The sequence below is a fragment of the Dendrobates tinctorius genome, unplaced genomic scaffold (assembly GCF_039654945.1).
Source record: "Dendrobates tinctorius isolate UK_male_01 unplaced genomic scaffold, ASM3965494v1 ptg000041l, whole genome shotgun sequence".
Taxonomy (NCBI): domain Eukaryota; kingdom Metazoa; phylum Chordata; class Amphibia; order Anura; family Dendrobatidae; genus Dendrobates; species Dendrobates tinctorius.
The window spans coordinates 1,100,731-1,118,541 of record NW_027361709.1 but is presented as its reverse complement, the minus strand read 5'-3'; the positions used below and the strand labels follow the sequence as shown (position 1 = coordinate 1,118,541).

The following is a 17,811-nucleotide window of genomic DNA, read 5'->3' as shown; positions in this document are numbered from 1 at the left end:
ATGACTGACTGGTCTTCTTGTGCCTGTAATTATTATCTTGTGTTTGCCCTCTATTTCCAGATGTTTTTCTGGGATTATTTATAATTAATTATTTTTGGTCTCTTGGTTGTCTTCTGTGTACTCCCCATTTACACCTGCAGTGTTCCATATCCACTCCCCTCCATGGGCCTATACTGTCGGCATGTTATTTGTATAACTATTTTTGGATCAATAAAATTTTGTCTGATTAAAGTTGATGGGTTGTCTTTGCTCCAATCTGTGCTCTTGGTTTATACTATAAACCTGTTACAATTGAGTAATGGAAAGTTCAAGGACTCTGCTCGGTTCTTTACAACTTTCTGATTGATGTTAGTGAATAGCAACCTTCTGGATATAATTGTAGAAATGCTTCAGATGAGTATTAGGCCACTGGATGTAAACTAGACTGTTCTCATTCACTGGCAGTAAGCAGAGATCTCAATAGTGGTGAATTCAAGCACAAAGTGCAGTAGAAAGTTTCCTGAAGGGTAATGTCTCCACCTAGTGGCTGATGTGGAGCATGCAGCTGGCGCAATGTGGTGATTGCTGTTTCAAGGTGTCTAAAACCCTTATGTTTTTATTTGTGTCTTCCTAGAGGTTGAGCAAATTGAAGCTATTGCTAAATTTGACTACATGGGTCGTACACCACGAGAATTGTCCTTTAAGAAGGGGGCATCATTGCTTCTGTACCATCGGGCGTCAGAGGACTGGTGGGAAGGTCGTCACAATGGAGTGGATGGATTAATACCGCACCAGTATATTGTGGTCCAAGACCTGTGAGTAATCCAGACATGGTCATGTGATGGACAGACAATCATGTGATTGGTCATGGTCAGTGATAACATTACTACTACCACTATTACCCCCACTCAATCTCACTGACCCTCCTCTCTTATAGGGATGACGCATTCTCTGATAACCTAAGCCAAAAAGCGGACAGCGAGGCGAGCAGCGGACCTCTTCTGGATGACAAATCCTCCTCCAAGAACGATATCCAGTCTCCCACCGAGCACCTGCAGGATTACACCTTTGCTGGGATTTTGGGCAGGTCCGTTCTGGTAACTCTAGCTCCCCATGTTTATACTGCAGCATCATCCTGAAAAATGCAGATTAAAAACCCACCTTTATATATTGTAGGGTCCGGCTAAGATCTGATGGAGCGGCAATACCACGCAGGAGGAGTGGGGGAGACAACCACAGCCCCCCAAGAGCGCTGGGGCCTTGTATTGACACCCCTCCCCGAGCAGCTGCCTGCCCAAGTAGCCCACATAAGTTATCCTTGAGCCGCGGACGGGTGGACAGTCCAGAAAAACGAAGAATGGCAACATTTGGAAGTGCTGGGAGCATTAATTACACTGAGAGGAAAGGACTAAATGATGGGATGTCCCTGAGGTCTGTCACTGGGGGGACAAGACACAGCAGCCTGGGGGACCACAAGGCTTTGGAGGCAGAAGCTCTTGCTGAGGTAGGGAGGTCACCATGATCATTGAGACATGTACCGAACCGCAAGGTTACTGAGGCGCAAGAAGAAGGATTCCATAGTCACAGCATTTCCCCAACTCCTAGCTCCTCTCCAGCTGTTGCAAAACTATAACTCACAGCATGCCCTGGCAGCTGCAGGTTGTAGAACACTAGTAAACTTCTTCCCATCAGAGTTTTCTTTTTTTCTCTCTGATGCTTGCCATTTCATATTAAGACCAATATCCAAGTGGTTAAGCAGCAATAATCAGCGCTAGCTCTGATCACAGCTGTTAAAGACAAGTACCAGCTGTATAACACGGCCAGCACCTGCCATGTTTGGTGCACGCTCAGGTCATAAGCCCTCTCCATACACTCGACATGGGTTATACATCCCGGGAAAGGGTTGAAAGAATATTACTGAGCTACCTTAAACCTCGAGGCTCAGTGGGACCCCAGTGATATCTCAGAATTTTCTAGGGGTTTGTCTGATGCATGTGTCAATATTGTGACCCCGTTTTTTGTATCTCATTGATCTACTGTTCCCAGACTTTGACATTTTTCTCTCATTAGTAGAATAACCATGGAATTAAGTTTGCATTTTCTATTTCAGGACATTGAGAAGACCATGAGCACGGCACTGAATGAGTTACGGGAGCTGGAACGACAAAATACAGCAAAACAAGCTCCGGACGTTGTGCTGGACACTCTGGAACCCATGAAGAACCCATCTCTGAGCACCCCAAATTCTGAGCCAGTCAGCCCCCTGCACACCATCATGATACGGGACCCTGACGCTGCCATGCGGAGAAGTAACTCCTCCAACACGGAGATGATGACCACCTTCAAGCCAGCACTGTCTGCTCGGTTGGCCGGTGCACAGCTGAGACCACCACCCGTGAGGCCTGCGCGGCCAATGGTCCAGCATCGATCTAGCAGCAGTAGCAGCTCTGGGATGGGCAGTCCGGCTCTCACCCCTACAGAGAAAGTGTTTCCCAATAATTCTTCAGAGAAGTCTGGGACTATGTAACTATGGTTATGGGCCTTACTGGAAATAGCCAGAGAGGGTGTGTTCAGCAGAGGGGGCTCCAGCGTTTACACTATACATCCCCTCTTTTCCATGTGGAAGCTGGCCAAACATCTCTTCGTTGCTCCATCTCCAGCCCATTACCTAAACCAACCTTCAGATTGCCTTAAAATGCGTCAATGCCGTTTGGTAAATCCACTTTCCGTTTTTAGCTTTTTCATTCCTTGGTTTTACCTCAATCTTCTGTGAATCGTGCAGAAAGGATATAAGCATAAACGCCACTGGTGGATCTGTAGGGTATCTGAGGAGGCTTTTGTAGGATCAAGGAGACCTTTCAAGTCTGGGTTCTTAAAAGAAGGTCTTCATAAGGACTGGAGACACTGTCATGGAGTGTGAGATCTCATCTGTCCCAGATCACTGGTCACTGTTTTTTTTTTTTGCTGTTACATCAGTATGGCTTCCAAAGTCTTTGGAGTAATGACTTGGGTTGATACGTGTTCTAGACTAAGATGTCGGGACCATCATCTCCTGTAATCTGGAGGAATGTGTAAATTTGTACATAATTACTCTGAAATGTTAGCTTTGTTGTTAACCGTGTAGGCCATGGGCTGTGCGATGATAAATATACATATATATACCCGTACATACAGAACCGTACATCTCATCTAGGGCAATGTGAATTGTGCTTGAATCCTCAAGGTTTTGTGCTGTCACTGGAAAGGAGGTATATACGCACTATATATATGGAGTGCACAGTATAATAAGCCCTTAGACTTTTACCTCTGAGATTTTATCATGAATTTCTATGAGATCTAAGCTGGACCAAGAAATAGCACAGGAGGTAGTGTGGAGTCTGAGGTGGCCTGGCCATGTGAGAATTCATATTATTTTCTTTTTTCCAAAAAGCAGTTTTATTGAGGTAGAAACATAATATAGAAAGTATCAGATTTTTTCTATGGCAAGTTTTAATGAAGGAGAAGCGCTAATATTTCTCACACGCCCTGAAACTCAGATTGGGCATTCAGAGGCAATCGGATGTTATATACCTCACTGTCCAGCCTACCCATATTAATCAATAGTTCCTCAAGTCAGGGATATGACCAGAACATATGGACCAAATCTGCCCCCTTTTCACTATATAGTGAACATCCAATCTGAGGTTCATTTTCAGCATAATTTTTGGAGTTCTAGGAATGAGAAATAATTGGGATCTTCTCTGCGCCACATTAATAGACACCTTCCGAGGGGATTACAAAATACCTTCCCATTCTTCTGGGGAAATGTGCCCTATATCCTTTTCCCATCTAGACCTAATCAAGACCACAGGATCCCCTGAAATATTGGGATACATTAATGAATTCCAGCCTCTGGTTGCTTTTGCTTGTACAAAGAAGTCCAGAACCCCGATGGAAGAAATAGTGAGATGGGATATCCCTCCCTGGGCCCTTATAGTGCACCTTCACTGCAGGCATTTGCAGAAATCAGATAGGCGTATATTTGTAATAGGCCCCTGTACCCCACAGCTTTTTACAGGTCCACTATACATTATGTATCAGAGCAAGGTTCGGGACGTTACTGGATTTGGCTTTTTTACTTGATTCTAGGAGTTACAAAATGTTATCCTCTCCCCCAGGTATTTCAGTACCACAGCTCCTGCGTCCATAGTCTCCTTTAATGCCCATCTCCTGAAATGTTTCAGCAGAGAGGCCAGAATTTACCCCCAAGGATTAGGAAGGGCTAAGTTACCCTGATCATTGGTCCACTGTAAGTTTTCCAGCTTTATTCTAAGGAAGCCCTTTCTCCAGACCTGGTCCCAAAAGATATTCTGCATTTTTTTTTAAACCAATGCTTTGTAATCCAAATGGTAGATCTATGTATGACAGAGTACAGAGGGCACAAGGCACCATTAATGAGGTTTGTTCTGCCAAAGGCAGAGAGGGGTACTTTACACCATGCTCCAACTTTAAACCTGAATCCTCTGGCAGTTTGCTAAAGATTGCTAAAAATTAATTTGGTCGAAGATGTACATTATTATCCAGGGGGAGCAAAGCCAACTTCAACCAACTAATATTTAGGCCAGAAAATATCCCAAATTTAGAAACAGTATGCATTATTAATGGAAGACAGATATTCAAGTTATCAACAAATTATCGGCACAAAGGATGATCCGTTCCTCTTTGCCACCGTATTTAAAGCCCCTAATACCCGGGTGTTGTCTAATGATACAGGCTATAAAGGCTCTATTGCAGTAGTGAATAGCAGGGGTGATAGAGGGCAGCCTTGTCTTTGTTCCCCTAATAAGATCAAAACTCTCTGGCGTTTTCCCGTTACCTCTTATTCTGGCTGGCGGGGTCTTGTACAGTAGCATTACCCATTTGAGAAAATCAGACCCAAGACCCATTTTCCTTTGCACTGCCCGCATATATTTCCACTCCACACTATCAAAGGCCTATGTGGCATTTAAGGAGAGAACATCTTTATTCTTGGGATCAGGCTGTACCGCTTGCAAATGCAAAAATAGCCTTCGTAGGTTAATGCCTGTCGCCTTAGATGGCATGAAGCCGGTGTGATCGGGTGACATTATCACAGAGTTCAACTTATTTGCCAGAATTTTGACAATGCATGTTGGAATTCTAGTCACCAAGCGGACCAAGCTTAGCAGGACATTAATGATGGGAAAAAAAAGACTAAACGCCCGAGTAATTGTAGATGACAACGGGGATCGTAATATATCATTATACCCTGAACCCCACAATAAAGCAGTGAGTATTGCAGAAAGTGCAGCTGTCAGAGTTCTCCTTATTCTTCAGTACCAGATTCTGATCCATAAGGGCAGTATTGTGATGTGGCTGTCAGGAAATAGCTGATTGTGAATCACATTTGTGAGCCAGAAACGTGCTCAGATCAGTTGTCACGTCTAATTCAACTCTGCGGAGGCCATGGTGATCACAAGAGGGAGCTGGCAGGGCCGTCCTGTCACACTGGCATAAGTGTCTATGTAATGAACTCAAGGACAAGCCGACCTGCACCGAGTGCTGCGAATTACAATGTACTCACCGGCAGTCTCTAATTTTGAGCTATGTGCCACGGGAAAGACTATGAAATTCTCAAGAACCTGCTTTTAGTCTTTATGAATATAATAATTCACTAATCAGCATATTGGATTCCAGTTGGTCCCTACTATATACTGATTTAGTCTTTTTCAAATTTACAGGATACAGTGTAGAAAGGTCTAAGCTTACACTGTGGTTATGTTGTCACCAAATGTAAAGTCACATTAATATTTGTAGGACTCAAATCCCAGCTGCCCCTATTCAACATTCTTTACCTTTTTACATTTCTATTATAGAATTAACTGCGTCCTGTATTATCCTCCAGAGCTGCACTCACTATTCTGCTGGTGCAGTCACTGTGTACATTCATTACATTACTGATCCTGAGTTACATCCTGTTATTATACCCCAGAGCTGCACTCACTATTCTGCTGGTGCAGTCACTGTGTACATACATTACATTACTGATCCTGAGTTACATCCTATATTATACTCCAGAGCTGCACTCACTATTCTGCTGATGCAGTCACTGTGTACATACATTACTGATCCTGAGTTACATCCTGTATTATACTCCAGAGCTGCACTCACTATTCTGCTGGTGCAGTCACTGTGTATTACATTACTGATCCTGAGTTACATCCTGTATTATACCCCAGAGCTGCACTCACTATTCTGCTGGTGCAGTCACTGTGTACATACATTACATTACTGATCCTGAGTTACATCCTATATTATACTCCAGAGCTGCACTCACTATTCTGCTGATGCAGTCACTGTGTACATACATTACTGATCCTGAGTTACATCCTGTATTATACTCCAGAGCTGCACTCACTATTCTGCTGGTGCAGTCACTGTGTACATACATTACATTACTGATCCTGAGTTACATCCTATATTATACTCCAGAGCTGCACTCACTATTCTGCTGATGCAGTCACTGTGTACATACATTACTGATCCTGAGTTACATCCTGTATTATACTCCAGAGCTGCACTCACTATTCTGCTGGTGCAGTCACTGTGTACATATATTACATTACTGATCCTGAGTTACATCCTGTATTATACCCCAGAGCTGCACTCACTATTCTGCTGGTGCAGTCACTGTGTACATACATTACATTACTGATCCTGAGTTACATCCTGTATTATACCCCAGAGCAGCACTCACTATTCTGCTGGTGTAGTCACTGTGTACATACATTACAATACTGATCCTGAGTTACATCCTGTATTATACCACAGAGCAGCACTCACTATTCTGCTGGTGCAGTCACTGTGTACATACATTACATTACTGATCCTGAGTTACATCCTGTATTATACCCCAGAGCAGCACTCACTATTCTGCTGGTGCAGTCACTGTGTACATACAGTCATATGTTAAAGTTTGGGCACCCCTATTAATGTTAACCTTTTTTCTTTATAACAATTTTGGTTTTTGCAACAGCTATTTCAGTTGCATATATCTAATAACTGATGGACTCAGTTATATTTCTGGATTCAAATGAGGTTTATTGTACTAACAGAAAATGTGCAATCTGCATTTAAACAAAATTTGACCGGTGCAAAAGTATGGGCACCCTTATCATTTTCTTGATTTGAACACTCCTAACTACTTTTTACTGACTTCCTGAAGCACTAAATTGGTTTTGTAACCTCATTGAGCTTTGAACTTCATAGCCAGGTGTATCAAATCATGAGAAAAGGTATTTAAGGTGGCCACTTGCAAGTATTTCTCCTATTTGATTCTCCTATGAAGAGTGGCATCATGGGCTCCTCAAAACAACTCTCAAATGATCTGAAAACAAAGATTATTCAACATAGCTTTTCAGGGGAAGGATACAAAAAGTTGTCTCAGAGATTTAACCTGTCAGTTTCCACTGTGAGGAACATAGTAAGGAAATGGAAGAACACAGGTACAGTTCTTGTTAAGCCCAGAAGTGGCAGGCCAAGAAAAATATCAGAAAGGCAGAGAAGAATGGTGAGAACAGTCAAGGACAATCCACAGACCACCTCCAAAGACCTGCAGCGTCATCTTGCTGCAGATGGTGTCACTGTGCATCGGTCAACAATACAGGGCACTTTGCACAAGGAGAAGCTGTATGGGAGAGTGATGCGAAAGAAGCCATTTCTGCAAGCACGCCACAAACAGTCGCCTGAGGTATGCAAAAGCACATTTGGACAAGTCAGTTACATTTTGGAAGAAGGTCCTGTGGACTGATGAAACAAAGATTGAGTTGTTTGGTCATACAAAAAGGCGTTATGCATGGAGGCTAAAAAAACACAGCATTCCAAGAAAAACACTTGCTACCCACAGTAAAATTTGGTGGAGGTTCCATCATGCTTTGGGGCTGTGTGGCCAATGCCGGCACCGGGAATCTTGTTAAAGTTGAGGATCGCATGGATTCAACTCAGTATCAGCAGATTCTTGACAATAATGTGCAAGAATCAGTGACGAAGTTGAAGTTACGCAGGAGATGGATATTTCAGCAAGACAATGATCCAAAACACCACTCCAAATCTACTCAGGCATTCATGCAGAGGAACAATTACAATGTTCTGGAATGGCCATCCCAGTCCCCAGACCTGAATACCATTGAACATATGTGGGATGATTTGAAACGGGCTGTCCATGCTCAGCGACCATCAAACTTAACTGAACTGGAATTGTTTTGTAAACAGGAATGGTCACAAATACCTTCATCCAGGATCCAGGAACTCATTAATAGTTACAGGAAGCGACTAGAGGCTGTTATTGTTGCAAAAGGAGGATCTACGAAATATTAATGTCACTTTTATGTTGAGGTGCCCATACTTTTGCACCGGTCAAATTTTGTTAAAATGCAGATTGCACATTTTCTGTTAGTACAATAAACCTCATTTGAATCCAGAAATATAACTGAGTCCATCAGTTATTAGAGATATGAAACTGAAATAGCTGTTGCAAAAACCAAAATTGTTATAAAGAAAAAAGGTTAACATTAATAGGGGTGCCCAAACTTTAACATATGACTGTACATTACATTACTGATCCTGAGTTAGATCCTGTATTATACTCCAGAGCTGCACTCATTATTTTGCTGGTGCAGTCACTGTATACATACATTACATTACTGATCCTGAGTTACATCCTGTATTATACCCCAGAGCTGCGCTCACTATTCTGCTGGTGCAGTCACTGTGTACATACATTACTGATCCTGAGTTACATCCTGTATTATACCCCAGAGCTGCACTCACTATTCTGCTGGTGTAGTCACTGTGTACATACATTACATTACTGATCCTGAGTTACATCCTGTATTATACCCCAGAGCTGCACTCACTATTCTGCTGGTGCAGTCACTGTCTACATACATAACATTACTGATCCAGAGTTACATCATGCATTATACTCCAGAGCTGCACTCACTATTTTGCAAGCTTTAAAACAGAAATGTCACATCATTTCCTGCTTGTTCATTCTCTTTCTGCAGGTTTATCTCTTTGCACTACTGGAAGTCTCAGGTTCTGATTATTCTTCTGCATTATAATAGCTTCGCTGTGTTGTTAGAAGTGTTTCAGGCACATACTTGTTGATTGTTTCCAGTAATAACCAGCAGAATTGTAATAAGTAATGTAGAATGGTGTCCATGTTGAATAGACCACAAGTCAACTAAACACCCTCCCCTTCTGGATCATCTAGATCCACTGGAGTCTTTTTAATTTAAATTATCTGCCCAACGTGTCCACTGCCCTTGCCATGCCACCAATTATCTAATTGCTTCCCTCATTATATGAAACCTCAGATGCATTATTGAAATCTTGTCCTATTCAGTAATTACATAGTTACCGTAGTGGCTCCATTAAAACAAGGTCAGAAAAAAATCCAAACAAATGCATAGTGACACAGATTTGGTGCAATTTGATATTGTTTGTAAGCAATTACTGTACCAAAAGGACCAAATATAAGCTTGATAAAGAGTCCAGAAAATGCCTCATCACTTGATTACAACACTGAAATTGTGGCTTGTGCCAGCATGTGCTTGTCTCAAAGTCTGGGCCGGCTTAATGTTGTGCCTTGCATTTAGTGATACTCAAGGATGGCTATAGTTATAAAGTACTTTAAACAAACATTACATCACTCATGACCCTGCACATGACTTTCCATTGTCTCTATTATGTAGATATATGTGCTTTTATATGCACATAATTTTGTGATAACACACAGGGCTGTATCGAGCTAAGAAGCACAAGAGCAGGAAATATAATGATTATTAGCAGGAATATGTGGCTATTTGATGCCATGTTGCGATCTGAACATTCCGTTCCTATTGTAAATCAAGGGCTTCTGAGCTGAGCACAAGCGATACACAACTGACAGCAGTGCGACCCTGTGCCATGGGGGCCAATGCTAGAACTAGTACCATGATTCATTACAGTCTTTGTGCCCGTTTTTTTCTGGAGTAAAAATGTTACTAATATTCATTCTTAAATTTGCACCTTTTTAAATGTTAGCTTGGTGTCGTTTTTTTTTTTTTTTTTTTTTGGACAATGCGGGCAATGTTTTCCTTATCCAGATGTTTTATATTAATTCATCGTTTGCGATTTTTGAAAATATTGCACATTATTTTTACGTAGTTGTGCTCCAGTACCCTATTGAGGATATTGAGGACAGGGGCCCCGTAGCTTTCTTTGTAGAGCCTCTGATGGTGCTATTCCGCTTGGCCTTCAGGTATGGCTGGGTTTGCATGTTAATATCAAATACTATCCGGATCAGTAATGTTTAATCTCTGTGCCCACCACATAGAATTGAGAAGCCTTGATCTGGTGTAGGTGAACCTACATATAAGATACAGAAACGATTGAGTCCACTCTTCTATTTTGCCAAGTCTCCCAGTAACTTTATTGTGGAATAACTGGAAGTATTTGGTTACTTATTGCCCCGATTCTACCCTTCTACCCCTGTCACATGTAGTTCATATACCATCCAAAAGGTCAGAACTCCAAAATGGAGAATCAGAACATGGAGGATGGGGCTCCAGAGAAATGGAGTTCACAAATTGTATGGCACTAGACACTTTTCAGTGAATGGCATGAACCATAGCAGAGTACATTGACTACCTATGAGAATTTACCAGGTCATGACATTTCAGACTAGTAGTCTTATAAACTGAAATGGTTTTCACCAGTCTATGCCTTGATGATGGCACAATGACCAGATACATATATGACCTGCAAAGATGCCCACAATGAAGGGGAATTGACCTTTTTAGCTTTCTCTAAAAATAATGCCACCTTCATCCAAAAATGGTAACAGCTCTATTTAAATCAAAGGGATAATCAGAAGCCAAATAGAGAAACCCTTTCAGCTCTGTCCGCATCTGTCACCTTCTTCTATTGAAATACCTAAAATTGTATTGTAAAAACTAAATTGTATAGAAATAGAATGTTTATTAACAAGATATACATATACGTACAGTCTATGACAGTATTAATAGCACAAATGTGCACCTAGATCAAACAAGTATACACTATCAATAAATTATACAATCCAATGCACAGTAAAATTTATTAACGGTGTAAGAATAATAATAAATTAATATTAATAATATAACACCAGAAAAATTGTTGTGCATTAAAAGAAATGCATAGTATAGGAATGCATGAACGTGTCTAGATAAAGTGCTAGAGTAATATCATACGTATGTGTATAAAAATAATGGTGACATGGTCAGCTGCTGGATTCATGCATAGTAAAGATCACCAAGCCATAAAGCAGTGGTCGTGGTGTACAACCCCCATAGGTATTATTGATATGAAGCAAGGTAACATCAAATGTAATAATAGATCAGCGTCATGTATCATAAGAAGGACACAACCAACATAGTAAAGTGCTAATGAATGGAGAAGTGCTACTGCATACCAATAAATAGAGTGCCGACCACGCTGTCCAGATCCCTATGTTTGACCTGCACGTGCCAAACGTGCGTTTCGCCTTGGCTTTCTCCCTCGTCAAAGCCACTGTACGACTGTATGTATATGTATACCCCATTTTTGCCCTGAACTCTTTCGCCACCTGGTTTTTCCTCTTGAAATTTGTTGATATACTGTTATATATATATATATTGATATATATATATTTATATATATATGATTGATATATTGATATATATTGATATATATTGATATATATATATATATATATATTGATATATAGTTGATATACTGTTAATATATATATATTGTTAATAAACATTCTATTCCTATATAATTTGATTGTGTGTCATATTTTTAGGGTACGTGCACACGTAGTGGATTTGACTGCGGATCCGCAGCAGTTTTCGATGGGATGTACAGTACGGTGTAAACCTATGGAAAACAAAAACCGCTGTGCACATGTGGAAAATTCTGCACAGAAACGCAGCTGTTTATTTTCCGCAGCATGTCAATTATTTGTGCAGAATCAGCAGCGTTTTTACATCTATTCCATTATAGGAATCCGCAGGTGTAAAAACGCTGGCGAAATCCTCACAAAATCCGCAGGTAAAACGTAGTTCATTTTACCTGCGGATTCTTCAGAATCCGCGTGGAAAAATCCGGAATGGAATCTGCAATGTGTGCACATACCCTAATTCCCAGCGGATACACATCATTTGCATCTATTTGTATGCTACCTTTTTATTGCCCTAATGCATATCAAATGAAAAATTAAGCAGCTTATCAATGAAAAGTTTCCTATTAGTTTTTCCCAGCTCTTTTGCAGGTGTGTCTCCATAGTCAGCCAACAAACAAACGGTGCACAGTCTCATACTTTCTTCCCCTTTTCTGTGCTAATGTACATTTAGTAGGTTAGGAAGACGTAGAGGGAAGATCAAGGAGAATAATAAGGGTATGTGCACACGGTGCGGATTCTGCTGCGGATACGCAGCGGATTTGCCTCTGGGGATCCGCTGCAGATCCGCAAGCATTGTACAGTACAATATTAATAAATTTTAAAAACCGCAGTGCACATGCTGCAGATTTTTCCGCGCGGCTTTGCTGTGGTTTTAAAACCGCAGCATGTCAATTCTTTCGGCGGATTCCTGCATCGGTTTGACACCTGTTCCATTGTACAGGTGTCAAAATGCAGGGGCAAACTGCAGGCAAATCCGCAGATAAACCGCATGTCACTTTACCTGTGGATTTACCTGTAAATCTGCGTGGAAAAATCCGCAGCAGAAGCCGCACTATGTGCACTCATCCTAAGACAACAGACTCCTGATGAGTTTGTTTATTGTCTGTTACCATGGAAACACATAGTTGAACATAGGAGCTGTCAAAAGAAAACAATGGGACTTATTAAATTAACTATTGAAAAGTTGCTTTTAATTTTCATAGCAGGAATTAAAAGAAATTGATTATAGTGATGCCGTAGCCTTTATGTGCAAAGCTACGGCTGCCCCAATTACATGTAATGCGATGCTAGCATCTGGGGAGATCAGACGGAATCATGGACTGCTTGCAACTCATCTGCTGACGCAACTCCAGATGTTCAGAATATTGTATCACCTCATTACTCACGTCTGCTTATCTTATGCCTGAATGTGAAATATCTGCAGCATCTCAAGTTCTCTACCCGGAATTCTGTGTCACATGAAATAGCCCATTTTTTCCTTATTCCCAGAGTAATGGAGGGATATTCCACTTGTTGGGTAATATATAAATGTATGTATGTTTACTTATATATGTAGCAGAGCTGAGCTGATCACGTGATTCTTTGCAGTTGCTTGTTTGTGCATCATCATAACTTGTTTACCAGTCCTATGTAAAACAACATTGTGCCAAGTCAGGGGAGGACATGTCATTGCAGGGTCCATGAGGTCAGGGGCCACTACTACCTCCAGAGCAGGTGGAATTGTGCATTATGATGAATTCTTGGACTGTAAAGGGCCCATTTACTGTTCTTGCACAGGACCCCTTCAGCTTTTGTGTGCCAAGTGACAAACTCAGCTCTGCCACATGACAACTCTTATGCTTCACAAGATAAATGAAGCATTGGCAGAGTCCTATCACTAATATGATGCCTTCTGAATGTCTTCACGCAGAGCAGACTTCTGATCAGGTTTAGGACTTTTGTAATTAGGCAAATTTCTAACACTTTACTAGTATTACTAGTCCATAGGTGGTAAAAAGATGCAACGTGAACATCATCCGTCCTAATGACTATACAGCGGGATCTATAGTTACAAGCCTCCTCTTCTGAAGTGTGTATTATTATGCAATCTCCAATTTATATTAGGTGGTTGTACACTCTATTAGCCTGTAGGTGGCACCACCTGTATTATACGTCTATTCACAGTTGTGGAAACAGCGTTTCTGCTGGTTGATAGAGGGTACTGCATCCAAATCACAATATGATTGCAGCCCACTAAAATGCAAGTCTATATGCCTGTCTGTATTAGATATTGTGTTTTCAGTGCACTGACATTAAGGTTCGCCTCTAACCACTCATTACTATCGTATCTGGAAACAAGCACAAAGACCCCCACCCGGTACAGACCTGGATATTTGTTCATTTGTATGTAATTGCATTGTGTGATCTTGTCTTGTTTCAGGCATGGGATTATTAAAAGGATTCTGCATTTTTTTTCCTGGAAACTTGGACTAAATAATAAATCATTTCCTGGATTCAGGCCGATATTAACACATGGCCCCACTGTCTGGGATAGCCTCCTGTGTCCTGTACCCCATTATAGCTCCTGTTTGTAAGAACCCTGTAAATACCTCAGCTTTTCCTGCTGTTATTGCCTTGCTACAAGGTGGGCGCCATTCTGTGCATTACTCATAGGTGCAGTCTACGTGCATCACAGACATCAGCCTCTTTACCTACTAACCTCTCTCTAGGTACAGCCCGACATCTCCTCTGGGGATTCTGGCAATGGCTTTTTAAATCTGGCGTGGTAAAATCTTGTGGGGGGGCACAAACGTTTTTGTCTTTGGGCCTTTGCTACAAAATGCTTATGTATGTCCACAACACCTACCTAAGGCTGCTCATATACATACTGTGGACATATTATCAGACCCACGATACATATTGGGTAAATGGACAAGACCATTGCATCAGCCCACATGCCCCATTTCGTGTCTCTTGTGCCCTTGTCGTCATAACGGCCTTCTGGGTCCAGCCAGTAAATGACATGGCGGGCGCTGCCATCTCTCAATGGCTTTCCTGGCACCAGAATCTGCTGATTGGCTGAGAGCTGCATAACTAATATTACTGCCTCCATGACTATTAACGATGTGTATGAAAACGGCGCTCTCTGGCTGAGCGTCTTGTTTGTTAATATAATATGCTAATGAAGCCGTGTATAATAAATATCTTGACTCCGTTCTTGAATAAATGGTCTCCTTTGGATATTTGTGGTGATCTATTAGGATTTACAATGACAACAGGGGTGCGACATTTGTACATAGTAACCTATTAAAGGAGTTGTTCATTAATTATATATTCAGGAATTATCCTTTGCAGGCCAATGCATTAAAACATTTTAAGGTGAAATGAAACTACAATATTTCATGGCATGAACATGCAGTTTAGTTTTCCTTCATTTAAGTCAGTGGAGAAAAAAACCCTCAAAATGGGTATGGCATGGTGAGCTGAGAAAAGACGATGAATGTTCTGTAATTAGTGCTGCCCTATTCCACACTGGGACATAAGATACAGAGACATAGATTAGATAACTGACTATGAGCTGAATGCAAGAACAAAAAAAATCCCTATCCTGCACTCACTATTCTGCTGGTGCAGTCACTGTGTACATACATTACTGATCCTGAATTACATTGTGTATTATACTCCAGAGCTGCACTCACTATTCTGCTGGTGCAGTCACTGTGTACATACAATACATTACTGATCCTGAGTTACATCCTGTATTATACCCCAGAACTACACTCACTATTCTGCTGGTGCAGTCACTGTGTACATACAATACATTACTGATCCTGAGTTACATCCTGTATTATACTCCAGAGCTGCACTCACTATTCTGCTGGTGCAGTCACTGTGTACATACATTACATTACTGATCCTGAGTTACATCCTGTATTATACCCCAGAGCTGCACTAACTATTGTGCTGGTGCAGTCACTGTGTACATACATTACTGATCCTAGGTTGCATCCTGAATTATACCCCAGAGCTGCACTCACTATTCTGCTGGTGCAGTCACTGTGTACATACATTACATTACTAATCCAGAGTTACATCCTGTATTATACCCCCGAGCTGCACTCACTATTCTGCTGGTGCAGTCACTGTGTACATACATTACATTACTGATCTTGAGTTAGGCTAGGTTCACATTGCGTTAATGCAGTCCGCTCAATGCATAGCGTTGGCGGACTGCATTAATGCTACTACTGATTTGTGATCGCGTTACGTGATCCCGCTGCGGTAGCGGTGATGGACCTTCAAACACTGCAGACCGCGTCCGAGGGTCTGTCACAGAATGACGGCACATCGCTGACGCTTACCGATTATGGCATGCGCTAGCGATGCGCTCGGCTATAGAAGTCTATGGGTGCGTTAGCGCATCCGTTACATAGCGTTAATGCCGCTATGTAATGGATGCGTTAAACATACACCATTAATGCAATGTGAACCCAGCCTTACATCCTGTATTATACCCCAGAGCTGAACTCACTATTCTGCTGGTGCAGTCACTGTACATACATTACTGATCCTGAGTTACATCTTGTATTACACCCAAGAGCTGCACTCGATAGTCACTAGTTATTGTGAAACATATTACATACTTCAACTAGTTACATCTGGGTTGCTTTAGTAATGTACTTATAATAAATAACACAGAAAATATGAAAAAACAACAGTACCAGCCTTTTCCTGCCCTTTCCTATAATAACCAGTAGATGGCACCGTCTGATAGCATTGCATTGAATAAAGGACAGTTTTCTATATATAGAATGAATGGTAACTGAAAAAATATTGTCTATTTTCACGCATTTCTTGAAACTCCATGACTGTTCATAAATCACAAGCTGTCATCTTGCTCCAATGCGGGATATTCTGTGTTTTTTAGTTTCAGGTCTGATATTTGCAGATGGCCTTGACTCTTGTATATTTTTTATGGAAGTGTTTGGCCTTCTTCCATGTAATTTGTTTTTAAGACTTGTGGAGTTGTGTCCCAGGATGCTGTGCAGGTGTGTAGCTGTGAGGGGCTCTGGCCATGTGTGAGGGGTCTCTGACAGCTCGGACTGCGCGGTATGTTTGCATAGGGATGAGGAATTCATTTCAGTCAGTTCCAGTCTTTGTTCCTCTGCAGGGACCTGGCAGCACCAGTGATCTGCACACTGTGCTCTGCACTTCTGTCCGCACACTTTTGGCAGGAGAGTGTGAGGAGGCAAACATTACACTTACTGGAGTGTTCACCTTGTTATTTTCTGTAGTAACTTGAGCTTCCATATGTTCCATAAACCGTAGAGTGACTGGTGTGAACTTAATTTACAGATTGTTTATTGGAACAGTGCTGGGGTTATGTTCACACCTCACAACTTTGGAAGTTAGGAAACAGCAGCAATTTTATATTTTATGCTAAGCTACTTCCCTAACCTCGGCCTATGTGCCCACATGGAAATATTGTTCCTAGTGAAGGTCGTGTTTCCACAGTGTCCCCCACAGAGTGTGATGCCCCCACAGTCCATTCCCCCACATACAGTACGATGCCCTTTTAGCTTCCCCCACTTAGTATGATTGCCGTTTGGCGATAGTTTGGTTGGCAGCTATCTCGGCCGTCTCTCCCATACACTGGAGAGTTTGGTCTGCTGCGCACTCTGGTGCTCTCCATGAGAGAGCTGCAGCCTGACTTATCTCTCTAATAACAAAAGAACCTGCAGTCTAAAATTGGACATCGATCATTAGGGGTCTGACTGCTGGGACCCCCAGTGATCTTGAGATCGATGCTCTTTAACCCTGTCCTGAATAGAACAGTGATACACATGCTTAACCTACTGTTATGCCCCTGGATTCAATCCCTTGTATTTGTGCTTCTCTTTCTGCTAGACAACAGGAGACACACCTTTTCTCTGGGTGTTTGGGTTCTGCTTTTCTAGCTGCAGTCCGCTTAGTTTAACACAGGCATTTTCATTTCTCATCCTATTACCTTTTGGGTGCAGCTTTATATTCTGTCCCCCTGCTGGTGTTTCCTGCTTGTGATAAATTAATTTGGATGTTCTGACATTCAGTTGATGTTTGGAACCAGTCTA

General features: G+C 41.7%; 2 protein-coding genes across 3 annotated transcripts in view; one reads left to right on the top strand and one right to left on the bottom strand.

Moving 5' to 3' along the window:
• The window catches only part of SRGAP3 (SLIT-ROBO Rho GTPase activating protein 3), a 106,041-nt gene extending 100,757 nt beyond the window's left edge, over positions 1-5,284 (top strand). For both annotated transcript variants that reach the window (XM_073574933.1, XM_073574932.1), the window contains exons 19-22: positions 614-794; positions 917-1,066; positions 1,156-1,483; positions 2,090-5,284. In XM_073574933.1, coding sequence (XP_073431034.1) covers positions 614-794; positions 917-1,066; positions 1,156-1,483; positions 2,090-2,506 — 1,076 coding nt within the window. In that variant the 3' untranslated portion in view covers positions 2,507-5,284. The remainder of the gene's footprint in view (positions 1-613; positions 795-916; positions 1,067-1,155; positions 1,484-2,089) is intronic.
• THUMPD3 (THUMP domain 3 tRNA guanosine methyltransferase) overlaps positions 1-17,811 on the bottom strand; it is a 252,936-nt gene that overhangs the window by 137,991 nt on the left and 97,134 nt on the right. The gene's annotated exons all lie outside the window — the stretch shown is intronic.